At 53.2% G+C, this 17,538-nt stretch overlaps 1 protein-coding gene across 1 annotated transcript in view; it reads left to right on the forward strand.

The window, feature by feature from the left end:
* The window catches only part of ZFAT (zinc finger and AT-hook domain containing), a 180,439-nt gene that overhangs the window by 40,798 nt on the left and 122,103 nt on the right, over positions 1-17,538 (forward strand). The window contains exon 3 of the mRNA XM_032873487.1: positions 2,041-2,292. Within this exon, the coding sequence (XP_032729378.1) occupies positions 2,041-2,292 (252 nt within the window). The remainder of the gene's footprint in view (positions 1-2,040; positions 2,293-17,538) is intronic.

Raw genomic sequence — 17,538 nt, forward strand, 5'->3', positions numbered from 1 at the left:
AGCTTTTGGCCCTCCTTCTCCCCTTGTGCAGGCCTGGATGCTCTTGCTTCTTCCTGCTGTATTACGTGATGGGACTCTGGTATTCCCAGCCAGGGATGCTCACCCCAGCCTTCAGCGTCCGGCTTGATGACACACTGCCCACGTGGCTGGCCTTCAGTCCCTCCTCCCGTAGGTTCTGATGAACACCTCTGTTCTCCGGTTCTCCAGAGGTCAGAACTGCTCTGACTGGTCACAGGCCCTGTCATAAATCACGTTGTTAGACTGTCGGTGGCCCCAGACCCCAGGCAAACAGGTGGTCCTATCAGGCAGGACCTTCTGGGAGCCTCAAGGTCACCCCAGTAGCTGAAGGCAGAGGCCACCGCTCTGGGTAAGGTTCCTTCTTCACCACCCAGCTACACCCTCAGCCTGTCTGAGGAGGAAGGCTAGTCTGCACAGCAGGGTGCAGAGGCCTTCGTGGCGGGTGGGCCCGGGCCCAGACTTCCATAACCATCACGCGGCTCAGTCGACGTGACACTCGGTAGGTGTTGGGAGCCTTGTTGCTAATTCTGCTTCTCCGCCCCTCAGTGCTGCTTCGGCAACTTGCGCAAGCACGTGCCATTGGGAAGAGTAGCAGGGAGGGAAGTTTCAGTGACTATAGGGTCAGCGGTTTGTTCTTCCTCCGTATGTCCCTCTCCTTGCCCCATCTGCCCCGGCCTCCCGTAGGTGTCAGCTGGGCCTTGTAGTCTATGCAGCTGTTCCCCCCCCCCCCGCGGAAAATCCAGTGTGGGCAGTGGGATCCGAGCATCTCGTGCCCTTGTTTGTCTTGTCTGGTCTCTTCTGCCTTCCTGTTCAGTACTTTCCCCTCCTTTGTTCCCCCACCCCATCTCCAGCACGCCCCTTGGTAGAGCGGGAAGGAAGTCACCATCCGCTGTGCTGGCTGCCCTGGCCAAGGAGGGTTCTGGTTTGTCTCTCTTGGTCATTGTTGACCACCCTTTGGCCCTGAAGCTCTGCAGAAGCTCTGCCCCTATAAGCCCCCCCCCCCCATCCCTTTCCCCCATTGTAGTGCATGATCTCCCTGAGTTCTGGGGACCCCATGTCAAAGCAGGCTCCTTTGTCCAGAGCTTACGTGGTCATCATTTTGGCGTGGCCCTTTTCCCTGGATGGTGCTGGAACCCTATACCCCATCCTCTCTTCCGCTGCTCAGATTGGGAGGACTGCCAATACGCCCTACCTCAGTAACGCCCTAACCTCAGTAGGCCAGTAACGCTGGGTTGTCAGCTAGATGGTGTCCGGGGTACCTGTCAGGTCACATCGTCTGAGATCACGCCTCTCCACCTTCACACACCCAACAGCACAGTGCTCCCTGACCCCCCTTACCCATCGGAATTCCCACCTTCATTCTGGAGCTGAAGGCCTTAAAATTGAGCACTAATTGAGAAGAAATACAAGTTGAAAAACGATTTGAAACTTGCTCAGATGCAGCTCTGAGCATGCAGTCAAACTCCCTAGGCCGCTAGGAAATGCGAAAAATACTGCTGCTGTCTTTAGTCCTGTGGTTGGTAGACTTTAGGTTGTAATTATTTTTTCTCTGTTTTATCAGAACAGTTTAGCTGTGGTAATTATGATGCTTTGAAATAATCTGAGTAGTTGTGGAGCTCATTAAGACCATGAGAAGCTAACAGCCTCGGCGAATCCTTTGCGAGGAAGTCCTTCAGCACTTTCTGAGACAGGTGTAGATAGGGTCAGTGGCTCACGAGGGGTGTGATCCGTGAACCAGGGGGGGGTTGCTGGTCACAGCTTAGAACCATCCCCACTTTACGAGAGAAGATGTGCAGAGGTTCTCATCAAACGGTATGTCTAAATCAGGATATGAGGACGTTGATGACACGGTAGCCAGAGGAGCACTAACGATACCGTTCGTAGCTGTTCATTTCCGCAGGTGCTTCAGACTTTGTTTTCCATAAAGCACGAAACTGAGCACATTTGCACATTTGGAAGTGGGTGTGTGCCTCGCACCGTTGCCGCGTGTGACTACATTGTGCCCTCTTGTTTCCTCGGCAGAGTTTTCGGTCATGAAGAGGAAGAGAGGCAGGCCCAAGGGCTCCACGAAGAAGCCCAGCGCGGAGGAGGAGCTGGCCGAGAGCACCGTGGGCCCGAGAGCGGACAGCCCTCCGGTTCCCGAGGAGGGCAGCGGCCCGGTCCCCGGCAGCCTGGAGTGCGGCAAGTGCTATCGAAAGTTCTCCAACCCGCGCCAGCTGAGGAAGCACATCTGCATCATTGTGCTGAATTTGGACGAGGAGGATGGAGAAGCAGGTACGATGCCCGAGGGCTGAGCGCGGCCGTGTCCTGGGGAGACTCGTATGTACCGACGGCTTCATGGGGACAGTCACCCGTGGGATGGCGCGTTTCTGTAGGAGGCTCCCCTGGCTGGCACAGTTCCTCTTTGGGCTGTACGTCCTCTGTGGATTGAGGGTATTGTGTGGGAGGTGGTGCCCACGGAGTGTGAGTCGGTCGGTTCTGGGGTTTGCCGAGAGGGTGAGACGTGGTCTGTCCTGCGGTGCACTTACGTTCTGGATGGGACGGCAGGGTTGTCCAGTGCAGACCGTCAGCAGGGAATAAACCCTCGGTGACGGGGAGTCGGGAGGGAACCTGCCATCGCAGTCTGGGGGGCACTGGGATTCGCGGAGGGAGGATGTCTCAGCTGATGGATGGGGCTGCGTGAGCGTGAGTGCGGACGTTAGGATGCTCAGGCCCCCTGTGAGGGACCTTGAGGAGCCAACGGAAGCCGAGGGCTAGGTTGAGGCGGGCATTCTGGAAGCAAATAGAGTGTTGGGGCTCCCCTCACACATGTTCTTGGCTGGACTTCAGCTCTGCAGCCGCTTCTCAACGAGGCTGAAGGGAGTGCGAAGGAGTGACGTCACCGTGGCAGAGCCTGTCTCGTGGGCAACCTTCTGGGGCAGTGAAATAGCACCACTGGCCTGGGAAGGAGGGCCTGTCCTGTGGGCTCTGCTGTCGTTTGGCGTTTGTGCTGCTTGTGAAGTGTTCAGACGGCCTGAAAGTTAAGGAAGTTCTTACAGTGCTTTGTGCGGACTCAGGACGTCACATGGGAGACCGTTCTGGCTGAAACATGGGCTTTGGGATATGGTTTCCTGCATATGAATCCCAGCTTCTCCGGCCCTCACCAGATTCCTTCTGCCTCTGATGCCTCATCTGTAAAATGGGAATAAAACCCAGCACTCTCTCATATGGTTGCTTTGAGGGTTAAATAGGGCAGGACTTACAAAGTGCTCAGAACAGCACCTCCATATGAAACGTGCTCAGCCATGTTAGCTGTCACTTTCTTCATAGCAGTGTGGAAACAGCACTGTGGTCCTCCTGCCGGTTTTATAGACAAGGGTAGTTAGGCCCCCGGAAGGCAGGTCGTTAGTCTAGGGTCCTTCAGTTAGCAAGGGGACCGAGCCTTTGAACCTCCGTTCTCAAGTCCTTTACTATAAATACCTCCAGCGGCAAAGCAAGACCATTGGATGCAAAGTCCTCGCACAGATTGGGGGAGTAATTGAGTAACTCATCACCTTACCCTTAGCAGACATCCAGGCTGGTGGCCAGGACTCATTGCCAACTACCTGTGCAGACTGAGGAAAATACGAAATGTTGTTCTTTCCTTTGAGGAACTGCTCTCAAGGTGACTGTGTGAACCCTTTCTTGGCTGCATGGACTAATGCACATAACGGATGAGCATTCAGGCGAGAGAAGTCAGCGGGAAGGCTGCTGACCCACGGCAGAGCACGAGTCGTCGCCCTGTGAGACATGTAGGCAGGGAGTGCTGTGGTCTCCGAGCCTGATGCCCTTTGGCAAATAAAGAGACTTTTAGAGGTGAGATGGTTGAGGAAGGAAGGACTAGGATGTACCCCCCTGCCCCTAAAGGGCTAATTTCTGGTGGCTTTGTCAGCACTGGCTCTGGATTATGGAGTTGCCCCCATGCCAGGCACACCCCCTCCTCTCTTTTCCTCACACAGATAGTTAATAGTGGTGGCATTTTTTTGTTTATTAAGTTTTTTACTTTAATCCCAGTACAGTTAACAGTGATACTAGTTTCAGGCGCACAATATAGTGATTCAGCAAGTCCATACGTCACCCGGTGCCCATCACAAGTGCCCCTGCAGAGGACGTCCCCATCCCCTTCCCCTAGTTCTCCTCCCCGCCACCATCCCTCCCCCATCAGTGTGTTCTCTAGAGTTAAGGGTCTGCATCTTCATTTGTGGTTTTTTTCTCTTTTGTTTTGTTTCTTAAATTCCACATATGAAAAATCATGTGGTGGTGTTCTTTCTCTGACTTCTCTCACTTAGCGTCACACTCTGGCTCCATCCGCGTCGTTGCAAATGGCAAGAGTTCGCTCATTTTGATGGCTGACACTCCATTGTATGTATAGACCACACCTTCTTATCCATCCGTCTGTCGGTGGACAGTTGAGTTGATTCCGTAGTTTGGCTATTATAAATAATGCTGCTATAAGCAAAGGGAGCATGTATCCCTTTGAATTAGTGGTTTTGTATTTTTGGGGGCAAATACGCAGCAGTGTGATCACTGATTGTAAGGTAGCTCTCTTTTTAACTTTTTGGGGAACCTCCATACTGTTTGCCAGGGTGGCTGCATGAGCTTGCATTCCCCATGGGGGTTGCATTTTCATCAGGGGTTCAGCTCTAGCCTTCCGAGCAGCTCCATGGGTACCTCCCCGGGTCAGAGAATCAGACTCTCCGCTCGTTCAGTGCTGTCTTCTTGTGGATCTGCTTTATTTTTGTGCCTTCATGTGATTTATCCTATCAGACTCCTTCTGGGAGACTTCTGGGCTTTTTGTACAGTTATGGTTGGAAATCAGGGATCTCTTTTGCAAAACCTTCCCACTGCTGCTTCTTCCAGAGGTCAGGCCTGGATCTAACTTGGATGCAGTCTGAGACGTTCACTTAGTTAGATCTGTGGGTGTTCTGCACTGTCCTCAGGGTTTCTTCCCCCGACACAAAGTTTTTTAGTGTCTCCCCTTTAGAGTAAAGTGCACAGTCCCCTCCTGGGCATTCAGGACCCTCAACAAAAGGGTCTTTCCTTGGAGCTCTACAGCATTGTTTTTCTGTGTCCTGTTGTTTTCAGTTGATGACAATTCAGTTATTTCTAGGCTTTTGCTGTTGTAAATATTGCTTTAATAAGTGCTTCTTTATACACACGCATATGTGTGTGTGTGTCTATGTATGTGTGTGGGTGTGTATACACACCCATGTACATCTGTATTTGTAGACTTATACTGTTATTTTTATAGGAGTAATTCCCAGAAGTGTAACCCCTGGTATATTATATGTTACCAAATCCACGCCACGAAAGCTCATACCAGGTCAGATTTCGAAGGTGTCTGACAGTGCTTATTGGATATTGACATTTTTAAATTTTTTAATGCCTGAGATGATACCGAAAATACTAAGAAGAAAGTAACAGTAATCAAGAATCTCACTGCCAAGGTGTATCGACTCTTACGCTGTATAAAAAAGAGAAGAAAGATCCTGCTCAGTTGTATGTACATGCATGTTTTTTAGAAATGGGGTCATACGCATGTTCTGTGCTCTTTTTTCACTCACTAACGTGGCCAATAAAGTTTTCATGTCAGTATTTTTTATTCAACGAGCTGTTCCATAGCACTTTCTGGATACTCACCATCTTACAGCTCATTTAAGTCCCAGCAACTTGAAGAAGTCGGCACTGGTGTTATTTCCACTTCACACAAGAGGAAACTGAGGCACAGAGAGGTTCAGGAGCTTGCTGAGGTCACACAGCCTGTAGGCGGTGGGGCTGGGTTCAGAACCTGCCACAGTTCAGTGGCTGTGCTCTGGTTCCTGACCCTGAACAATCAGTAAGTGCAGATTTTTGTCATTTTTAAAGGCCACCCACATTTCAGCATATGCACAGGCCATGCATTTTCCTTCATCAGTTTCCAGTCTATTGACATTCACGATTGCTTTTTATTTTTCTCCCTGATTGAAAAAAAAGAAAAAACACTACTCAGGTGACTCATCTTAGGCATGCATTTCAATTTTATTATTATATTTGTACTCATGCTATTATTATCTTAGGCAAATACCTAGGCATGTAATTGCTGGGCTAATAAGGGCATATTTTACATTTTGATACGCCTGCACATTGCCAAGCTACCCTGCAGACAGCATCTGTCCGTTACTTCCCCGACGCTGCCTCCCACCCGCCTTGTTCCTCTTGCGTCCTGTCCGTCCTCAGCCCTGCCAGGCTTCTGTGCCAGTGATTTCTTTTAATTATTTAAATTAGCGGCTCTGTGGTCACAATCAGACCTTGTGGTTATAGAGTTACCGGGAAATGATTTGTGTTTTGTGTGTAATTTGGGGTCTTTCTTGTTTGTGCCCTTTACTTACTACACCTTTGGGTCATTGTATGGGCAGGAAGTATTTTCCGTAGTTTATCATTTGTCTTTTCATTCCATTTGTAGCCTTGCTTCACTGGAGTTTTAAATACTTGTCACTCCTGTCGAATGTCGCTTTTCAGCATAGCTGGGAGCGCTTGCCGATGCCCCCAAATAATAAAACACATGCTTCTGTGTCTCCTCTGTGATCTGTGTGGTCTTGTTTATAACCCTGTCTTTGGTCCATCTGGAAATCATGGTTTAGTGAAAGTCGTAAAGTAAGATGGTTCTATCAGTAAACATGGGCAAAGGAATTATCTTAAGAAATGCAGTTTGGGAGATAAACTCTTTCAAATCCTAAGGTCCACAGAGAAAATAATAAGGGTCTGGCCCCAAGTCTCAGAAACCCTTTAAAAAGTAAAACTTCAAATTTTGAAACCAATTACAGATTCACAGCAAGTCGCAAGGATTGCATAGAGAAGTCTGGTGCCCTTAACCCTGTTTCCGCTAAGGGTTGCATCCTACGTGGCTGTGCAGCAGGACGTCAAAATCTGACACGGACGGAGACACGTGTGTGTGCAGCTCCGGTCACGTCACCTGGGGGACACGCGCTCCTGCTGCAGAATCGCCCCACCCCCACCCTTGACAACCAGAGATCTGTTCTCCCACTCTGTAGTTTGGTCATTTCAAAAATTGTGTATCCTCTGAATCACCTGGTACGTGACCTTTTAAGATGGGCTCGAAAGACCCCGTTTGCAGGTTCAGTTTCACGGTTTTGCATTCGTGGATGGTGACGTCCGGAGGTGCCGCTCATCTGGTCACGCACCTTGCCCAGGCTGGGGTTGGGGTGCGCGCAGCCCCCCCACCACCTGCATCCCGCCCCGTGGCCGGCCCTGCTGCGTGCCACGTCTATGTCTTCTGTCTCATTTTCACCTACTTTCACTTTCACCTATTTCACTTTCTTTCTTCACCTAAGAAAATCTACAGACGTAGATTTTCTTCATTTCAGTGTACTTCTGTCGGTTTTTTCGCTAACCGTGTAAGAATCAAAGGTCCCACCCTGCATGGTTACCACGTGGATCATCTTCTCGGTAATGAGTGAGGCCGGCTCTCCCTGGATGGCAGACGGAAGCGGTCCTTTCTCATAAGATTATCTGCTGCACCAGTAATAAGCCGTGGAGAAAATGGCCGTGTATGCCATTGATTGGAATAACCTTAAAAGGATTTTAATTTAACAAATACCAAATGGAAATGTAGAAACTCTGGGAGTTTTTCCCTTTCAGGCCCCTGTGGAAGGCTCTAAAATAGGCAGCAATGACCTTATGCCCAGTTGCCTTATGGCCGCCTTCTTTGCAGTCCTTCCACGTTCCCAGGTTGCCAAGCACAACATTACAATTTGGAAAATTCTCGCATAATTGTTTCAATGAATGGTCTGTAAGGAGCAGTTTGGTGACAATTCAAACAATTGACCTTGACTCTATAGCTTGTTAAAACAATTAAAAGAAAACAACATAAGCCTTTCCCTATGCTGAACCCTGGCAAGTTAATACTTTCGATATATATTCAACATTTATTTATTTTATTCTGAATTTGAATAGTAAAAGAAGCCAAGAAAAGAGATTTTTTTGTGCTATTGTGTAGAACAGCTGGTGTTTCTGAAAAAACAGTTTGCAGCCTACAGAAATCAATATGTCAACTTTATAAAAGTGACTTCTGAACTTTCCAAGCTTGTTATCTCTGGGGTCATCTTCTGCAAGGAGAGTTGCAAAAATTGGCTCTTACTATTGTTGAATCTGTCCTAAAGAATGCAAGGCATTTATTTAAGATCTTGCCTAAGATGCACCTATAATTTTCATGGAGGTTTTTTTACAACAATATTTCAAGTGCCTTACGCTGTGTTTGTGTTAGCAAACAGCTGGTTTGGTTAATGCTGCTGTGACTGAAAACGGTTTGGGGTGAGCTGTGCTTGACAGTTGGTAGGTGTGAAGGAAAGGCAGTGTCAGTCTCAGAATAGAACACCTTTCTCTGTGGAGAGCTGTGTCATGGTGATGACGGTTTGCTTTTGTCACCTGTAAACCCCGATTTCACTGTGGGCCAGTCAGGTGGACGGAAGCCTGGAGGTCATGGGGTGCAGCGGTGCCCTTACGTACCCGGCCTCTGGCCTGCTGGGAAGAGTGGGCACGTGTCCTGGCACTTCCGTGTGCCCTGGGTGGTTTCCCGTCAGCCTCAAAGTGACCGCCATCATTTCTGCCCATGTGTTTCATTGGCCAGAGCTGATGTCATGGCCCCACTGACTGCAAGAGGCTAGAAGGTGCAGCCCTGCCCTGTGCCCAGGGCAGCAGGGGGAGGGATTGGAGCTGTCTGCTTTCACTAGTGACTGCTGCCTGGCCCCCATCCGCTTCCTTGGACTCACCCCCGAGCTGTGCTCTGTGACCTGAAGATGTCCTCCTTGGCCAGACCCTCTCTTGAGCTTGCGATCGGTAAGCGGCATGTTCTGTGTTGTGCTCATTGTCTAGCTCCTCCTGAATGCCCCCCCTCCCCATTCCAACGTGGTGACCAGCCCCACCACCCAGATGTCTTACCCTTCATGTCACTTTGGTCACTTACCATGGTCAGTTGACTTTTTCTCCGTGCTGGCTCCCGTTATTACGGGTCAGGCCTTGTCGTTTCTTCTTGTGACCCTTCTGGTCTGCCCTTCTCCCGTCTACGCTCTGTGTACACCAGTGATTTGCACTCACATCCTGGTATGTATTCATTTAGTTACTAATAAGTTGCGTTTTTAGAATTTAAGAACTATCTTACAGAGTCCTTATTATAGGCCTACCACTATTCTGTGTGTCTTATAAATATTAATGTATTTCCTCTTCATAAAAACCCCAAGAGGTAGTTACCAGTTTTGTCCCATTTCACAGATAAGGAAACTGAGACAAGCATCCTGTCCAGTGTTAAACAGTAGTTAGTGGTGGACCTGGGATGGGAGCTCAGGTATTTTGCTATAAGAACATGTTATAGACATTGTAAAACACACGTTAAAATCTAAAATTCCCAAGGATGTGATCAGAAAGGCAAAGAGGAATTCTGTTTACGTCCCAAATATCCGGATGGTTTTACGTATGCCCTGGATGTGTGCACTCTGGCTCTCCCTACCACTGGAGCTGCCTCTCTGAAGAGCTCACTGGTCCCATCCCTCCCCTGGAGACAGGCCCGTACACCTGCCCCTGTTCACAGACATTCGGAGCCCCTCACCACCCTGCTAGATCATTGGTGTATAAACCTGACAGCTGCCCCTTGCGCCCCCATGGCCCCGGCCCATACCCCTCCCCCACTGCCCACCTGCAACTCCGGGACAAACTTTCTAAGGCTCCAGGACTCTGTGCTCTTTCTCTCTTGGGTGTTGTCCTTTGCCTGAGACCCGCTTCCCTCTGTCCTGTGAATAACCACACTCATCCGCAGCCCCTGAGCCCCAGGCCCTCTCATGTGCCAGCAGATTCCCGCTCCCCTGCAGCTCCTGGCCTCCGTCCCTTTGCAGGCAGGCTTAGTGTGCACGTCCTTGTTCTTGGCCTCTGCCTCCCAGCAGCCCGGGCTGCTCACCCCATGCCATGCGTGTCTCCTCTTGTTAGGAGTGTCGGTCTATGTGTCTGTCTCCCTCCACGCTGTTAGCTCAGCAGGCAGGATCCCATCCTGTCCCCAGGGCCTGGTGCCCTGCGCGTGGCAGAGGAGCACTCCTGTCTCTCTTTTCTTTGCCAAAATCTAGAGCCAGCAGACTCTGCTGCTGTATGGGTTTGGCACAGACAGACTGCGTGAGGCACTTTGTGTGGCTAGCTCTTTTCGCCGCTCTGTTCCCAGCGTTTAGAACAGTGCCTGGCACACAGGAAGTGTGGGAGGTGTGCGAATCCTCTAGGGACAGAAACTAGGGCCGTGCTGTGTCTGATGGGCAGCAGACGCAAGGTTAGTTTTTCTTGCTTCCCTGTGCATTTCTCTGTGGTGTGGGCGGGTCACGTGGCTGAGGTCCCTGTACGTGTTGCTGACTGTCTGGCCATCCACAACTGCTCATGGTCATTTCCGGACTCTGTGTTCTTTACATTTTGGGTTTTGTGCCCCCCCTCCCGCCCCCCGCCCCTTTCCTGCCTGTTGATGGTTGCCTAAGAAAGTTACTTCTCACTTGCTGGTGCTTCTCAGTCATCAGAAATAGACCCTGAGTCACCCTGATTCCTCCTTGGATCTCACCCCAGACCAAACAAACGGTCACCAAGTCCTGCTGGCTTTTGGCCCTGAGCCCTTCTGGGGCCCCTGGTCTCCTCGCTGACCGTCCTCCCTGCCTCAGGTCTAGCTTTCTAGGCACTTTTAGCCACAGCCCTTGGTTGGTCGCTCCACTTCTCAACTAGGCCCGAGGCCTCCCCTTCTCAGAGAGGTGTCAGATGCAAAGGTGACCTGTCACTTTCCTCCTGAGCATCCCCCCATGGCCTGCCTGTCCTTGCCTCAGACTGGACTGTTGCCTCTGGGCCACTGCTCTGCATGCTCATGCCCACTTGTCTCCCGGCTCCTTTGGGGCAGGCAGCCGTTTCTTCCCAGCCCCCGCACCCGCCGAGCCTGCCTGCCAGCTCTCTCTTCGGGCCGCCCCTCGCCACGTAGGCAGCTGGTGAATGTCTGCGTGGTGAAAATACCCGCGCAGGACCTTCGTTACTCCAGTAGCTTCTGATGCTTGAAGCGAGGTTCTGATGGATGAGAACGGGATGTGTGCTTGGAGAGAAGAAGGTGTGGGACCTATGGCCCGGGACCTGTGGGGAGCTCTAGGGGCCCCAGAGGTGGGTGTGCATCAGGCCGCTAAGTTTTACAGATGCGTGTTATGTGTTTGGAGAGTTTCCAGAGGCAAGCCAGTCCAGCACTTCCGTGCGTCTGCAGAATCCCAGACTCGGGTCAGCGGGACCGTGATGCTCACCGGCCCTGGCTGGGCTCCACGGCGATGCTGATGCGCCCCCTTCGTGCGTGCCCAGCTGTGCCAGCCGCTGCCAGGGCGCCGAGGAGCTCTTCTGGTCCTCCCGCCGGATGCCAGGGTGGGGCCGCCATCTCACTGCAGAGGAGGAGAAAGAGGCTGTGGCACGTGAGGGGAGTTGTCCAAGGCCAGCTGGCCGTTACCCGAATCCCTTAGACCTCTGAGCTCCCGCCTGGTCATATGGCTTGGGCTGTCTTCTTGGCTACTGGTCCTCCACCTTGCCCCCCTGCCCTGGCCCAGAGTCTTCTGAACTAAAACCTCCAGTCCTGTTGGGGATGACGTGTCACAGTGTGAGACGCAGAAGTCGGGGGTAGATCTGACCCCGTGCACCCCGATCTCTCTGCTCCCGCCTTGCTGTGTCCCTTGGGTAACCGGGGCGCTCAGACCCTTCTGCTGCAGCGACTGGGGGAGGGGGCGGAATGGATAAGATCCCACCTAAGCAGGACTGTACGGCTGGACTTCTGAGTGGGGGCTTCCTTGTTCGACACCTTGGAGGCCAGTGGGGGCCGTGCTGGCTGTTAGTGACGGTGGGGGGGACGTCTGTCCTTCCGTGTCAGGAGGCGGAGGGGGCAGCCCAGTTCTTGCTCTCTGCAGTTTGGTGGGCTGCCTGCTGTGTCCTGGCGCGGAGGGCCTGAGAGGGTGTGATGGAGGCCATCGCACAGTGAGCTTTCACTCTAATGGATGCTTTTTCTCAAGACAGGGGGCTGCCATGCCTGTGACCCCATTTGAAAAGGAGTGCGCACTCTCCCGTGAAAACCTGTGATTGCTAGGAAGTACTGGGATGGGTGGTCCACGGCCCACGGCCCGAAGCTTTTACAGCCACCTTACTGCTGTGCCTGGTGCTTCCAGGCTGCCAAGGGGGCTGGTTAAAGCTGAGGGCTGAGATCCCCACAGCAGGCAGATTCTCGTCTCTTTTTCTCTCCTGATTCCTGGGCTTGTGCTATTGTGGGGTACCCAGCCAGAGTTCGGGGATCAGAGTTGAGTAAGGTGAGTCTCTTCCCTTGAGCAGCTGAGTGTCTGAAAGGGGCACAGCGAGGTGAATAGATAACAGAAGTTTGCAGAAGGGCCAAACCCGTGCAGCGGGGGCAGGAGAGGACCACGTGTCTGTGGAGTACATCCTGGTGGGCTTCCTGAGGAGGGGGCCCGAGCTCCACGTCTAAGGGTGACTTGGCATTTGTGTGTGTGGAGAGAAGGTGAGATAGGCATTTCCTTCATGATGGTTGGGGCACAAGCCTGCAGGTGCGGTTAGGTAGCGAGAACAGGGGTCGCATGGAAGACAAAGGCCTCGTGTCCCTCAGGTGCTTCTTTTCATGGCTGTCACTCCATGGGGTCACTGCCGGAAGCGGGTGCTTGCCTGGCTTTCCTTCAGAGCAAGACAGCCGGGATGATGGGAGAAGGCCTGAGGGGACGCGCAAAAGCAAAAGTGATGTGTATTCAGCAGGTCCGATGGAATGAGCGTGGGCTAATAAGTTCCAGAAACTGCTGTCTTAGCAGTGTGGAGTGAATTGGTGCCAGAGTCCCAGAATATAATCCCTTATCTGTCTGCTGTTCTGACAACTGTTCTGAGCTTTTTATTAATGTGGCTGATAACACTTTACTCTCTGGGGTGTTCTGAGATTTAATTAGTTCTTGGGCAACTTAGAATAGGTACTTGAGGATATTAGTGCAGCGTTAATTATAAATGAGTGCATATGAGTTAATTTCTTCAAATGTCTGATTGCCTGTACGCTTAACTCTTCACCTGCCCTTGGCCGAGTCTGCCTGCCCAGCTAGAGTGTTAGTACCTGTAGGGGCTTTTGGAAGGCCTGTGGGGAACTCAGCGATACAAACGCAAAACCACTGCCGAGTGTGGGGTCGGAAAATGGAACAGTGTCCCTCCCAGAGGATCCCCTCCGAGACAGGAGGGGATGGGGAGCAAGGAACAAGGAGATCTTTCATCAGAGGGGTTTAGTTTTTCTTTTAAAGTCAGAGGAGCTCATCAGAGGTAAGGGTGTGTGTGTGTGTGTGTGTGTGTGGTGTGTGGTTAGGGGTTGAGGAAAATGGGAATATTTTTGAGCTTCTGCCATGGGTCATTCATGATTCGTGAGAAGTGCTGAGTGCGTAGGCGCTGTCCGACTGCCGGGCACGTGGTTGTTGCTGGCGATGTGACAGTAAGGAAGATAGTTCGTGCAGCAAAGTTGTTCAGAGCTTCCGGGTCAGGGCAGAATAATCTTAGCACTTCGTGGTAAGTGTGAGGAGCACCTGTCGACGTCACAACGAATTCTGAAGGGTGCGTGGAGAAGCTGCGGGGGAGGCAGCTTGGGAGGGCAGGGTGATGGTCAGGGATGACTTGGGCTGAGGCTGGAAGGCCACGTGGGCCTTGGATTCTGAGGAGGGGGGTGGAAGTGGAGGGGAGGGGTGGGGAAGGGGATGGGAAGGAGAGTGCCAGCCCTGGCAGAGGCATCAGCCTCCCTTAAGGCTCCCTGGCTGTACGTGGTCAGTGGGACATGGTGTGGTGGTCTTGATGAGGGTCCACGTATCTGAATTCAGCAGTGGCCTTGGAAGTAGAGGGAAGCGGCCATATTCGAGAGCTCTGATTGCCAGGGCCTGGGCAGAGGTTGGAGTGGGTGGGAAGCAAGAGAGAGGGAGTGGGAGCAGGTGTTGGTGTTGGCTGGGGTGCCGGGGTGGAGGATGGGTCCTGCCAGTCTTGAGAACCCAAGGAAGAAGCAGGTTTGGGGAAGAGAGGACTTGTTACTTCTGGTCGCATGTGGACTTTGGGGGACTGTGGGTGTCCCAGGGATGTTATCTGCGTGGATTGGAGCCCTAGGCTTGGGGCCACCCTCTGTTGAGGGCCCAAGTGGATGGGGCATCCACTGGGCAGAGGTTCCCGAGGCCCCTGCTGCTGAGCGTGCGGAGGGACAGGGAGAGCAGGAGGGTGCCTTTAAGGGGGAGCAGGACAGGCAGGCTGGGAGATGAAATGAGTGGAAGCTAGGATAGGGGCCGTTGGTCTTGGGAACGTGGCTCATGCCAACCTGCCGACGAGATGGGGGTTGGGAAGTGGAGTCATCTGGGGGTGACTGGAGGTTAATGGATGTGGGCTGGAAGCACATGGCGTGCTTGAATTGGCAGCTTGACGGTTGAGTAAGGGGATCCTATATTAAAGGTTTAGGTCCTCTGGGAAGCTGGACGGTGGGGTCACGAGATGTTGCTAACACCCTGGGTATAGAGGCAGTGGGGGGAGCGGTCCCCGGAGCTCCAAGGGCTAGTGGGGGTTAGAGCATGAAGCAAGCTCAGATGAGTCAGCAGGTGGGGACCCGGGGTGGACCGCCCCTGCCCCGTCTCCTGCTGCTGCCACCAGTGGCCAGACCCCAGGGAGGCGCGAGGGCAGGGGAGCTCCTGTGGGAGCCGCACAGCTGGGTGAAGGTGGGGGGGCTCGAGGGGACTTCCTAGAACACTGCGGGGCTCTGAGCTTTTGCTCATTGCCCTTAGAATGGAACAGATGCTTGGTCTCCACCCCTGAAGTGATTCTGCCTCTGGTTTTGTAGTCCGAGCACCTTCCTGCCTACGCAGGCCCCAGGCCCGGTCGTAGACGTGGGGCGGGAAGCGGGGTCCTCAGCCCTGAGGCCGCGCACACCGGTCTGTAAACATGTGCTTCTGCAGCAGGCTCCACATTCTGCTTTGTGCTGTGCCATTGCTCTTAAACTCCGTCTTGAAAGGAGATGAAATGTAAGGAGCTCTGATCGTGTGCTGGGCTTGAAGAGCAATAACGCACGGACGTCAAGAAATTAAAAGTCGTAGTTCCCAGAATGTCAGTGATTCGGCGGAATGCACGGGTGGGGGGCTGCGGGAGGCCGGCGCTCGGGCAGCTCTCTTGTCCGGGTTCACAGCGGACTGAGACTCGAGGCACGGGAAGCCCAGCCCCAGGCGGGTGTCAGCCCCACGGCTGCATACGCGTCCCGAGGGACAACTGTGCGTGCTTCGCCGAGCCGCCTTCCCCTGCTCGAGCTCGCAGCATCTCGCTCTGCACGTGCAGCCCGCCCGCTCAGAGAGCTCCGGACCGTCGGACCGTCGCCGCTCACAGCCGGCCTCTGCCGTGGCCGCTCACAGCCACCATCTGGTTGGAGTGTAGTTGACCCGGCCCGGCCTCGTGCACACTCAGCCGCCACTGTTCAAGCTGTTCCCGGGGCCTTTCAGAGGTGCCTGCGGCTCAGGATGGACGGGTCGGGGGCGGGGCAGCACGGCGAGGGGGACCCCAGACGCTTTAACCAGAGAAGTCACACCCCTTTATTGATTATTTATGTTGAAACTGCTTAAATGATTCAGTTGAAAAGTGTTCTGGGGCTAAAAGCATCGCAGAAGTGCCCTCCTCACGCAGTGAGGGTCACACTGGGATTCCGTGACGTGACATGGTGTGAAGTGGGTGACCTCGGGCCCCTCCCTCAGGCAGGTTTCCGTTGTCCATCTCACCGAAATCACATCCCGTTTTCTGCTGGATCAGGGGCCTTTTCTAGAGCTCAGTGGAGTTATTTTAGGCTTCTAGTACAATTTGAAGACAGAATACTACTTTAGAATTAATTGTGTAATCATCACCCGTAATTGTGTAATTATCACACAAAGCAAGATATTTGGACGATGGTTTCCCTTAAGAAGAGCGTGTAGAAGCCTTGAGGGGTGGCCCGGGCGCTCCCTTCCCCCAGCTGCCGCCAACAGCTTTGTTTTCCACACGGGCTGCTGTTCGTTCAGAGACACCGGCTGGCCGGCCTCTCCTCATCAGGCACGCTGTGTAGGCCCAGGGGGTCAGCTGGCAGTCTCTGAAACAAGGCTGAGTGGGTTATCCCAGCGTCGTCGGTGTCAGCCTGGTGTCAGCATCCTGCCGTCACCAAAGAGCCACCTGTAGTTCGCCTTGTGTATTGCCAGAGACCTTCGTTTGTCTCAGTGCAGGGAACATGTCGGCCTTTCCCTGTGTGACTGAAACCCAGACTCTGGTTTTCTTCACTGCCCAAGAGTTGCCTCTCCCCGGCAGGGAGCCGGCTGCAGAGCAGGAGCGCTGGGCATGCCACTGACCAGCCATGGTGGGATTGTAAGTGCTCGGCCCCGGGTGCAGGGGGCTGGTGTGGCGATCAGGGTGGCCAGCTGTGTGGCCGATAGCGCAGTGGGTCTTAGTCTGGCAGGCAGGTGGGGGGCACGGGCGGCTGTTGGGAGCAGATGGCCTCTTGCTGCCCGCAGGGCCTCGACAGAAGGTACCCTGAGCAATGCCAGCCTGCCCCCCCTTGGCCTTCTGCATCGACGACCCCTGTTAGAGGGCAGTGGGCTAGAGGAAAGAAGTTGTTCAGGGGCAGTGTTTGTGTGCCGAGGTACGTGAGCGCCTGTCACCCAGCTGCTTTCCCCGGGGACAGAGCAGAGTGGTGGCAATGCAGATCACTTCTGGGCCATCTGTCCTCTCAGCCATGGAGCCTGGGGGTTCAGGTGGGTCCTGTATGTGGACTCAGTGTAAACTTCTCTCCTGTGCCCAGCAGAGGCAGGAGGGGGCAGTGGGAAGCCCTCGCTCTAACACAGACGGACGCGGGTGTGATGTTGGGTCTGCCGCCTACCGGGGAGGGTCTCTCAGTCCTGTTGCCTCTCCCCCTCACTGAGCCTGATCTTTAGGACGGGCTGAGGGACAGAGCAACTTCATAAGCTCCCGGGGACCGAAGGAGGGGGTGACATGTGTAGCATGCTAAGGGTTGGGGCAGTGGTCTGTGGGTGAGCTCCAGAGCTCTCTGGGGGTAAGAGTGGGCCTGCTTCTTCCCTGGGTCCCCACAGCCAGGCACCCAAGGGGCCTCCATTCATTCTCTGTTTAATGAAAGGCTGACTTTCCCACCTGCTGAAGTGTGAGGTCCTGGCGGCTCACCACTTGATCGAGTCCCTAGGTTTCCTGCAAAGTGGACTAAACCCTGCTGTGCTTCACGGCACTCCCATCACTGCAGGGACCAGACACGACCGAGCCATCAAGTAAGTAAATAAGCCACATCACAGTGACTGTCCTCATCAGTAGGAAATGATTGTGTGAGTTGTGTTTGTTAGATGGGAACTAGAGCACTCCAGTCCACACTGAACATTTGGACCTGCCCAGCTTCCAAGTGCCCGATTATCTTCTAACATACTATGTAATTTACCTGTTTATCATGTTTTAAAG

The sequence above is a fragment of the Lontra canadensis genome, unplaced genomic scaffold (genome assembly GCF_010015895.1).
Source record: "Lontra canadensis isolate GAN:19392208 unplaced genomic scaffold, GSC_riverotter_1.0 scaffold49, whole genome shotgun sequence".
NCBI lineage: Eukaryota > Metazoa > Chordata > Mammalia > Carnivora > Mustelidae > Lontra > Lontra canadensis.